At 39.3% G+C, this 11,016-nt stretch overlaps 1 protein-coding gene across 1 annotated transcript in view; it reads left to right on the forward strand.

The window, feature by feature from the left end:
- Dennd4c (DENN/MADD domain containing 4C) overlaps positions 1 to 11,016 on the forward strand; it is a 105,505-nt gene that overhangs the window by 40,611 nt on the left and 53,878 nt on the right. Inside the window, exons 10-13 of the mRNA XM_013020762.1 lie at positions 1,292 to 1,510; positions 5,744 to 5,889; positions 8,884 to 8,919; positions 9,020 to 9,150. Coding sequence (XP_012876216.1) covers positions 1,292 to 1,510; positions 5,744 to 5,889; positions 8,884 to 8,919; positions 9,020 to 9,150 — 532 coding nt within the window. The remainder of the gene's footprint in view (positions 1 to 1,291; positions 1,511 to 5,743; positions 5,890 to 8,883; positions 8,920 to 9,019; positions 9,151 to 11,016) is intronic.

The raw sequence follows: 11,016 nt of genomic DNA on the forward strand, positions 1-11,016 counted from the left end.
CTAACGCTCTACCACTTGAGCTACAGCGCCATTTCCAGCTTTTTCTGCTTATGGAGTGCTGAGGAATCGAACCCAGGGCCTCATGCATGCAAGGCAAGCACTCTACCACTGAGCTACCTTTCCAGCCCCAATTATTCTTGTTACTCCATTTCTTGTTTTTCTTTTAGTGCCAGTATTGGGGCTTGAACTCAGGACCTCACATCCTTTTTTTTCCCCCTAAATGATTCTTTATTGAAATTAAGTATTGCATAAATTTCACAGTACTATGGCATAGTTATATTTAGCTAACGTCACAAATACCTTTTACCTTTCACAATAATAATCATCATTATCTTAATCTACAAAGCTTATGAACTCTAGGAACTTTAACTAAAAACTAGTTCTACTAAATCGAATAATATGTACATTTCTTTCCTTTTGCTTCGTGTCAGCTGTTCCTTCTTTCTCTCTCATTCTCTCTCTCCCATCATTGCCCTTGAGTTGCTTAGTTCACTTTCATTAATGTCCAGTGCAGCTGATGGGTGCCTATGCTGTATTTTTTCACTTGTTTTCCTCTGATTTTGTGCCTTTCTCCCAGCTTCCCTCATATGTGCACGTGCACATGTATACACCATATATGAGGTAAAAAAAAAAAAAGTCATCAACAAATTTAGAAGAGAGGACCTCATATTCTTGCTTGGCCTTTTCTGCTCAAGGTTAGCACTCTACCACTTGAGCCAAATCTTTACTTCCAGATTTTTGCTAGTTAACTGGAGATAAGAGCCTGGCAGACTTTTCTTCCTTGGTAGCTTTGAACCTTGACCTTCAGATCTTACCTTTTGAGTAGCCAAGATTACAGTTGTGAGCCACTGGCACCTGGCCTCTATCAACTCTTCCCCCGCCCGCATGCCCCCTTCTCCCCCCACCTCCAGGCAGTGTCTTGCTGTGTAGGCCATGTCTCTCTTAAACTTCCCATTTCCTGTTTCAGAGTCTTGAGTTATGGAATTATGAATGTACAGCAACCAATACACTGGGCATTCAGTTCTCTATTTAATGTAGAGAGGAATTCCACAAAGTTATGTATAATACAGACTTGGTGGCCCACTTGTATCCCAGAACTCATGAGGTTGAGGCTGAAGGATTGACAGTTTGAGGCCAGCCTAGGCTACACAGTGAGACCTTGCGCACCCCTCAAAAAAAAAAAAGGGTGAGAACTTTATATTGACTATTACTGTGGTCCATCAGTAAGTATAAAGAGATTCGTTCTAGTAGTATTAGTATAGATGATTAGTGCCATTTTTGTCTTCATCAGTTCACCAAAAAACTCAAGAAGGTTCAGCAATTGAAATGACTCCAATTGAAGCAGATTTCTCCTGGCAAAAGAAGACAACACAACTTGAGATGGAAACTCAAGAGGCTTTTTTGCGATTTATGGCATCTATTTTAAAAGGGTATAGAACATATCTCAGACCAATTACAGAGGCTCCTTCAAATAAAGCCACAGCTGTAGATTCATTGTTTGATCGACAAGGTGAGTAGCATTGAAAATGCAGTTATTTTTAATTGAAGTAAAGGACACGTTCTACTTAGTATTTCTTTCTTTTTTAAAAATGTTTTTAAAATTGTTATTGTAAAGTAAGTATTGTAAGTCAGGTAAAGAATACTTTTGTTTTTTAAATGTTACCCCTTCCCTCATCTATTTAGTTTTTTGTTTGTTTGTTTGTTTTGCCAGTCCTGGGGTTTGAACTCAGGGCTTAGGCTCTGTCCCTGAGCCTCTCTGTGCCCAAGGTTAGCACTCTCCGTACTACTTGAGCCCCAGCACCACTTCCTGCTTTTTCTGTTAATGTGGTACTGAGGGTTTCATGCATGCTAGGCAAGCACTTTACCACTAAGCCATATTCCCAGCCTGTTTTTGTTTTTACTAATTCTGGGGCTTGAACTCTGGGCCTGGGTACAGTCCTTGAGCGCTTTTTTTTCTTTTGGTCGGTCTTGGGGCTTGAACTCTGGGCCTGGGCACTGCCCTTGAGCTCTTCAGCTCAAGGCAGTGCTCTACCACTTGAGCCACAGTGCCACTTCCAGTTGTCTGGTGGTTAATTGGAGATAAGAGTTTCACAGACTTTCCTTGCCCCTGGGCTGGCTTTGAACCATGATCCTCAGATCTCAGTCTCCTGAGTAGCTAGGATTACAGGGTGAGCCACCCGCGCCTAGCTCTTTTGCTCAAAGCCAGTTCTCTACCACTTGAGCCACAGTTCCATTTCCTGTTTTTTTCTGTGATTAATTGGAGGTAAGAGTCTCACAGATTTTGTAGCTGTGCTGGCTTTAAACTGTGATGCTCAGATCTCAGCCTGCTGAGTAATACTTAGTATTTTTATGAAGAAACATTCACAGCAGGTTTAAGAAATTGTATTAAAATATAATAGATTTCTGTGTATTTGTAATCCAACTCTGAATAATTTATTTTTAAATTTTTCTGAAAAATTTGAAAGTGGAGGCTTTATTAAAAAAATCAAATTGGGGACAAATTGGGGAAGAACAATGGACAGATGACTTTGGTCAAGATACATTGTACTTATAAACTGATGCATTGAATTGAATTCCCCTTCTACAACTATTTAAAGATAATAAAAGAAAATGCCATATAGTCAGTTATCTTAGTTAAAGCTATTGATTTGCCTTTGTTTCCTTAGTTTTGTAGTTTTTGGCTTTGAAAGATTCCTGAGGTGCTGGGAAGGTGGCTCAGTGGTAGAGTGCTTGCCTTCCATGAATGAGGCCCTGGGTTCGATTCCTCAGCACCACATAAGCAAAAGAAAAAAGCCGGAAGTGGCACTGTGGCTCAAGTGGTAGAGCGCTAGCCTTGAGCTGAAGAGCTGAGGGACAGCACCCAGGCCCAAAGTTCAGGCCCCACGACCGGACCCCAAAAAAACAAAAAACAAAAATATCCAAGAGTCTCACAGACTTTCATGTCTGGACTGGCTTTGAATCGTGATTCTCAGATCTCAGACTCCTGAGTAGCTAGGATTACAGGCATGAGACACCAGTGCCTGGCTCAAAAGCTATTTCTTTAAAAAATAAACATAATATTTTACCACGTAATGCTTTTGCCTTTTATAATTTCTGCTTCAGGATAACTTACTCAAATATTTAGTCACCATTAGATTCATTATTATGCAGGGGTATAAAGAAATTTGAGTATAAAATAATTAAAATGGAGAATAATCTAAAAATCAAAAGTAGAACAAATACTGAAAACAATTTATGCACAATAATTCAGAAGTGTCAAAATTCAGAAAATTCAAAATATTCTTCCAAATGGGTATTTTGTACAACTTCACTGGGAAGAGCATAAGTTTGGCGAATGGGAAGAGATTTAAGCTAGAGAAGACCAGGAAACATCTTAAAATACTTCTCAGGCAATAAGGATCAGATCTGAATTAGGATCTCTGCTTGGTCATTTATAAAATCTTTCTAGCATCATGCTTTCATGTTAAGATGGGAATATAACTTTATAGTTTGTACAGAGTAAATAAGAAAATTCATATGAAAAAAGTAGCCAATGTACTTTAAAATATTATAATAGCTAGGTTTCGAGGCTCATGCCTATCATCATAGCTACTCTGGAAGTGAGATCTGAGGATCTCAATTTGAAGCTAGCCTGGGGCAGACAAGTTTGTGAGACTCTTATCTCCAATTATCACAAAAAAGCTGGAAGTGGATCTGTGGCTCCAGTGGTAGAGCACCATATCCTTCAGCAAAAAAAGGTAGGGGAGGTCTGGGAAGGTGACTCAGTGGTAGAGCGCTTCCCTTGCATGCCTGAGGCCCTGGGTTCGATTCCTCAGCACCACATAAGCAAAAAGAAAAAAAGCCGGAAGTGGTGCTGTAGCTCAAGTGGTAGAGTGCTAGCCTAGAGCTGAAGAGCTGAGGGACAGCACCCTGGCCCAGAGTTCAGGCCCCACGACTGGATCCAAAAAAAAAAAAAAAAAAGGAATATAGTAGGGTTGCTGTCATAAGTGCTTCTGATCTGTCTGTAGAACATTTTTTCTTCATGTGTCTAGTCATCCAGGTTCAAATTCAGAAAAAGTAGGCTTTCTATTCCTCCAGAACTGGGTTATGCTGGTAGGTTTGAAGGGGGAAAAAGGGGACAAAAGATAGTTGACTAACTGAAATATATACCAGATAGACAGAAAAGTGATAATTGAAAGGAAGGGGTAGATAAAAGGTCAAATGGTCATTAATTGGAGGTTTTAATGAGTTTACTCCCCTTCCCTCAATACCCCTTACCTTTGCCCAAAATAAAAACAAACAAAAAATTGGTAGAAGTAAATTAACGTTTTAGAAGCAAACCAAATAGATGAGAATAATGGAGTGAGAGTGATAGGAAAATTAAGAGATTTAGGAGACAGAGCGGTTTCAGTAATGATGAGGAAAATGTAAAGAATGTGACTATATAGAAGTTGGAGAATGAGGTGAGATAGATCGTAGGATCACTGAAGTCATGGAATTAAGAGCCTAGAGTATTCCATGATTTGTGTGTTGGTAAGCTTTTTGTCATTATGACAGAATACTTGAGAAAACAACTTAAAAGGGAAAAAATTCATTTTGACTTGTTTTAGCCCATAGTCAGGTGGTTTCATTGCTTTTAGGCATGTGGCAAAGTGGAATAAACATGGACATGGCAAAAGAAAACTGCTCAAATTAATGGCATCGGGAAGCAGAAAGAAAGACAAGAAAGGGCATGGGGCTGGGAAGGTGGCTCAGTGGTAGGGCGCTTGCCTTGCATGCATGAGGCCCTGGGTTCGATTCCTCAGCACCACATAAGCAAAAAGAAAAAAGCTGGAAGTGATACTGTGGCTCAAGTGGTAGAGCACTAGCCTTGAGCTGAAGAGCTGAGGGACAGCGCCCAAGCCCAGAGTTCAGGCCCCACGACCGGACCCAAAAAAAAAAAAAAAGAAAGGGCAATATACACCCTTAGAAGACAAGCTTCCATGGCCTATTCTTTTCACCCAGGTCCAACCTCCTAATAGTTTATTTAGTGTGAAGTTTATTGATGAAGCTAGTGTCCTCATGATCCAATCACTATTTTTATGGTACTAGAGATTAAACCCAGGACCTCAAGCATGCTTAGCAAGCTTTCTTCTACTTGAGCCACATTGTCAACCACGATCACTTCTCAACAGCATCACAAGTTGGGGACCAAGCTTTTAACAGATGTGCCTTTTATGGGACACTTCATATTCAAACTATAATAGTATGTACGATTGTTGTCACTTTGAATCAAGTGCCCTTTTCTTCCTGAATGAAGGGAAAATGTTCCCGATGTCAGTATATGACTATATGATCAATAGGGAGAAGAGTGGATTAGGCAGATGCCTGAACTTCAGCTGAACATCAGACATGTAATGACTTTCAGAGGAAGGTCATTGACTCTTTGCTGTAGTGTATCAGAAGCTAAGAGAAGTGGCTCAAGCCTCAAGCCTATAATTGTAACTAATTAAGAGACAGAGATGGGAGATTACAGTTTGAAACTAACTCAGGAACGAGTTTCCATAGTGGGAACCCAAAACTAAGTGAAAAGTTTAATCATTTTAAATGCTTCTTTTTCATGAGTGAATCATGCAGACCAGACCTACATATTGTTAATAGAAATTTTTATAAATATTTGTGTATTTGTGTAAAGAGAATGTAATGTAGATGAACATTAAAACAATGTTTAAATATAGGTCTACTTTAAAATGGGAATTTTATTCTTACTCTGTTTGCTTTTCAGGATTTTTAAAAAGCCGAGACCGTGCCTATACAAAGTTCTATACCCTTTTATCCAAAACACAGATTTTTATTCGTTTTATTGAAGAATGTAGTTTTGTAAGTGATAAAGATACTGGATTGGCATTTTTTGATGATTGCATAGAGAAGGTAAGTTTGTCCTATATTAAGAAAAAACATCTGGGTGCTGGTGGCTCACGCCTGTAATCCTAGCTACTCAGGAGGCTGAGATCTGAAGATCACGGTTCAAAGATAGCCCGGGCAGGAAAGTCTGTGAGACTCTTTATCTCCAATAAACTACTAGAAAACTGGAAATGGTGCTGTGGCTCAAGTGGTAGAGCACTTGCCTTGAGCTGAAGAGCTGAGGGACAGCGCCCAAGCCCTGAGTTCAAGCCCCACTGCCGACAAAAAAAAAAGAAAGAAAAAAGAAAAGAAAAAAACAGCTTGGGACTGGTAGTTCATGCCTAAAATCTTACCAACTCAGAAGGCTGAGCTTTGAGGATTTTAGTTTGTAGCCAGCTGGGGTAGAAAAGGCCTCATGAGTCGCTTTACTCCAGTTAACTGCTGAAGGTGATAGAGCACTAGCTTTGAGCAGAAGAACTCAGGGACAGTGCCCCACATGACCCCCCCCCCAAAAAAAAAAGAAAAAGTTTGGCACACATTCAATTTTTTTTTAATGATTCACTTTTGTAGTTTTCCTGTCTTACCACATACTTTTTGTTAATTATTGTAGTTGTTGTCTTGAAGGTATTTGGAAGTATGTTAGAATAGAAAGCTTTTCCTAAAGTATGTGTGTGCGCACATGCATACACACGTGTGTTTGTGATCAGGCTCGAGCACAAGTGTTTTAGAGGTTGTTTTTATCTGGGTTAAATTCAGGACTTCATGCTGCCTAGACACAGACACGTGCTCTACCACTTGACCCATGTTTCTAGCTTGATGTTTAACAGTGATATTACTTATATATGTCTAATTTTTTGTTTTGTGTTGGTTTTGAGGTTTGAACTCAGGGCTTTTGTGCTCAAGGCTAGCATTCTTCTGCTTGACCAACAATTCCACTTTTTTTCTCTTTTTTTGGTGGTTAATTGGATATAGAGTCAGATTTTCCTGCTGAGGCTGGCATCAAATAGTGATCCTCAGATCTCAGTCTCCTGTAGTCCTTGCTGTATCTTACACTTGAGCTTTTGCTCACTGGCTAGAGCTTTATGACTGCCAAACCCCTGTTTTTCTAATTAATAGGCTTCTTAGTTTTGCTAAGCAGATCTTGGGCTTGATTTTTTTTTGGGGGGGTCCAGTCATGGGGCCTGAACTTAGAGCCTGAGCGCTGTCCCTCAGCTCTTCAGCTCAAGGCTAGCCCTCTACCACTTGAGCCACAGTGCCACTTCCGGCTTTTTTCTTTTTGCTTATGTGGTACTGAGGAATTGAACCCAGGGCCTCAAGCATGCAAGGCAAGTGCTCTACCACTGAGCCACCTTCCCAGCCCTTGGGCTTGATTTTTTAATACAAACTATAAAATTTGAGATTGTGTCCATAAAAAGCAGAATATTACTATATTTCATTTTTTTGTGAGCCCTTGTGTTGCAGAAGACTGGAATAATTTGTTCTTGACTTTCATTAATATGATATAAAACTTCAAGGATGTGAATAAAACTTTATGCTGGTCCTGGGATTTGAAGCTCAGGGCCTAGGTGATGTCCTTGAGCTTCTTTTTTTTGGCTCAAGGCAAGTGCTCTTCCACTTGAGCCATATCTCCTCTTCTAGAACTTTAAGATTTTTGTTTATAAAATTGATGTTCTGGGCTGAGAAGGTGGCTCAGTGGTACAGTGCTTGTCTCACATGCATGAGGCCCTGGGTTCGATTCCTCAGCAACGCATAAACAGAAAAGGCCAGAAGTGGCACTGTGGCTCAAGTGGTAGAGTGTTAGCCTTGAGCTGAAGAGCTAAGGGACAGTGCCCAGGCGGAGTTCAAGCAAACGACTGACAAAATATCAAATACAATAAATGTTCTAATATTTACTTAGGTGAGTTAGATAATTTCAGTCACTAACACAGTTCAGTAATAGTTTTTTTTTAACTTGGGAAGTCAAATTCTCTTATTAAATTAATTATTTTTATTTATAAATAAGGTTTAGTGAAAGAACTATTCAAGTCTGGGCCAGATGGCACTGCCTAAAATCTCAGCAGGAAGAGTGAGTTTGAGGCCTACCTGGTCTACATAGAAAGTTTTAGTTTTGTGTTTTGTTTTTGTTGGTCAGTTGTGGACATTGAACTCTGGACCTGGTTGCTGCCCCTCAGCTCTTCAGCTCAAGGCGATCACTCTACCACTTGAGCCACAGTGTCACTTCCAGTTTTCTGGTAGTTAATTGTAGATAAAGAGTCTCATAGCCTTTCCTGCCCAGGTTGGCTTTGAACTGTGATCCTCACATCGCAGCTTCTTAAGTAGCTAGGATTACAGGCGTGAGCCACTAGTGCCCAGCTAGAGAGTTCTAGTTTAGCTAGTAAGACCCTGTTGATAAAAACAAAAGAAAAAAGTGATCAAAATAAAGCACTTTGTAGGGTTTTTTTTGTTTGTTTGGGTTTGTTTTTTTTTGAAGGTTAGTGTCTAACAACCCAGAGCCTTGTTTTTTTTTTTTTTTTTTTCATTGTGGGGCTTGAACTCTGGGCCTGGGCCTGGGCCCTTAGCTCTTGGAGCTCAAGGTGAGGAGCTGTACCCCTTGAGCCACAGCACCACTTCTGGTTTTCTGAGTGATTTATTGGAGATAGGAGTTTCACAGAGTTTTCCTGCACAGGCTGGCTTTGACCCGTGATCCTCAGATCTCAGCCTCTTAGGTAGCTAGGACTACAGGTGTGAGCCACTGACACCTGGCCAGAGCCTTGTTTTTGAGATAGAGTCCTTTGGTACTTTTTCCCTGGCCGGCCTTGAATTCACCATTACCCTGTATAGCTGAACTTCTGTGTATCACCATGTCAGAGTGTATTTTCTATTATGTATAAGATATATATGTCTTAACTTAGAACTACAAGACTTAAAATTATGTTGTGAAATTTTTATATCTGCTACTGAAAAAAATCAGAATTTCAGAAAAAGTCTGTTATTAAATTCACTGTGGAGATTTTCATTAAAAATCTTTTTTTCCTTTTCCAGTTGTTTCCTGATAAAGGCATAGAGAAAACAGATAAGGTATTTTTTCTTTAGTGTTAATAACAAAATAAAGAGTAAATTTAAATTTATGTGTTGAAATTTCAGAATTAGATCTTACATGCACATTAATTATTTTCAGGTTGATTTGGATTCAGCAGAAGATACCAAATTAATAGAATTAGATGATTCACAGAAAAGTGAGCACACTGTATTTATAATGCCACCTGAGCCACCTCCTGACGATGGAAAGGACCTGTCACCAAAGTACAGGTAGCAGAATTTTTGTAATGAGCTAACTGGATAGTTTACTTCAACTTTTTTCCATTATTGGTAGAGATTCATGGCTGGGCACTGGTAGCTCACGCCTGTAATCCTAGCTATTCAGGAGGCTGAGAACTGAGGATCTTGGTTCAAAGACAGCCCAGGCAGGAAACTCTATGAGACTCTTATCTCCAGTTAACTACCAGAAAACCAGAAGTGACGCTGTGGCTCAAGTGGTAGGGTGCTCGCCTTGAGCTGAAGAGCTGAGGGACAGTGCTCAGGCCTAGAGTTCAATCTCCACAACTGACCCCCCCAAAAAAAATTATAAAAGAAAATAGATGTTCATCTTTGTGATTTTTGAAGTTTCAGTATTACTTCAGTGAACTAATAAAGATGAATTTTATATGGAGAGGCCTTATAATTTAAGAACTATATGGCTTTGTTGTAAGGAAAGCCAGATATTGATCATTATTTTCCTAGATGTTTAATTTATTTGAATCTTACAAATTTCTCAGTTACGAAGAAGAAAAATATTTTAACTTTTTGTGAGAATCTCCTTTTGGGAGTTTTACTGTTAATATAAACTGTGAAATACTTTGTGTGTCTGTGCTTGTACTTATTTGGCTTTTTCACTCAAGGTTGTACTTTACTACTTGAACCACAGTACTACTGTGAAATTACCAAAGTTACTGTAAATTAACAAAATCAAGAAAATTTAAAGGATTAGGTCTGAGTAATGGGACTCAGGCCTGTTGGTGTCTCATCCTTTTATAATCCTAGGTCCTTAGGAAACTGAGATTAGGAGGATTGCAGTTCAGTGGCAGCCTAGGCAAACATTTCTTATCAACTGAGTAGCTGGGTGTGGTGGTACTTACTAGTCATCTCAGTATCAAGGGCTGAAATTGGGAGAATTGTGGCTCTAAGCTAGCCCCAAAGAAACTTCCATGAGACTCCATCTCAGTCTAAGAAGCTAGGTGTGTTGGCATGTACTTGTCATCCCAGCTATGACTGCAAGCATAAAAGAGGTAGATTGTGGCTCAGGTAATACATACCCATGCAAAAAGGATGCCATATTAAAAAAAAAAAACAACCAGTATAAAGAAGTGCTGTAGGGATGGTTCAGTGCTGTAGGGATGGTCCAATGTGCAGAAGACTTGAGTTTAAACCCTAGTTCCACAGACAAACAAAGAGGGAGAGAGAGAAGGGAGGGAACAAGGGAAGGAGGGAGGGGAAGGGAAAAAGAAAGGGAGAAGGTAAGAGAGGGAGGAAGAGAGAAAAGAAGGAAGAAAGAGGGTTGATAAAAAAAATAGAGAAATAGAAATCATTGCTAAATCTAAAAGAATAGGATTTGGATGAAAATTTGTTAAGAAACTAGAATGAGTTTGATATTGTTTATTATTATAAGCATGCTAATACACAGTTTACAAAATGTAATCAAGCAAAAAAAACATACATCATTTTAATACCAATACTTACATCTGATAATAACTTTATATATGCATGTCTATATTGTATGGATAAATTCACTTCATACATTTTTTGTAACCTGTTTGCCTTTAATAGTCATAACATTTTTCCATGCTGTGAAATTTTTTGCCTTATGATTTTTAATTGTTGCATGTAATCACTATACATTAGTTTCCTGTTCATTTGTTTGCAATTCTGTGCTATTTATATTTTTGTGGACATATGTAGTTACTTTGTGGGGAACTATATTCCTAAAAAAAATTCTGAAAAGAATGGGCTGGGAAGGTGGCTCAGTTGTAGAGCACTTGCCTTGCATGCTCGAGGCTCTGGGTTCGATTCCTCAGCACCACATAAGCAAAAAGAAAAAAGCCGGAAGTGGCGCTGTGGCTCAAGTGGTAGAGCACTAGC

This window comes from Dipodomys ordii, unplaced genomic scaffold, assembly GCF_000151885.1.
Source record: "Dipodomys ordii isolate 6190 unplaced genomic scaffold, Dord_2.0 Scaffold53, whole genome shotgun sequence".
Taxonomy (NCBI): Eukaryota; Metazoa; Chordata; class Mammalia; order Rodentia; family Heteromyidae; genus Dipodomys; species Dipodomys ordii.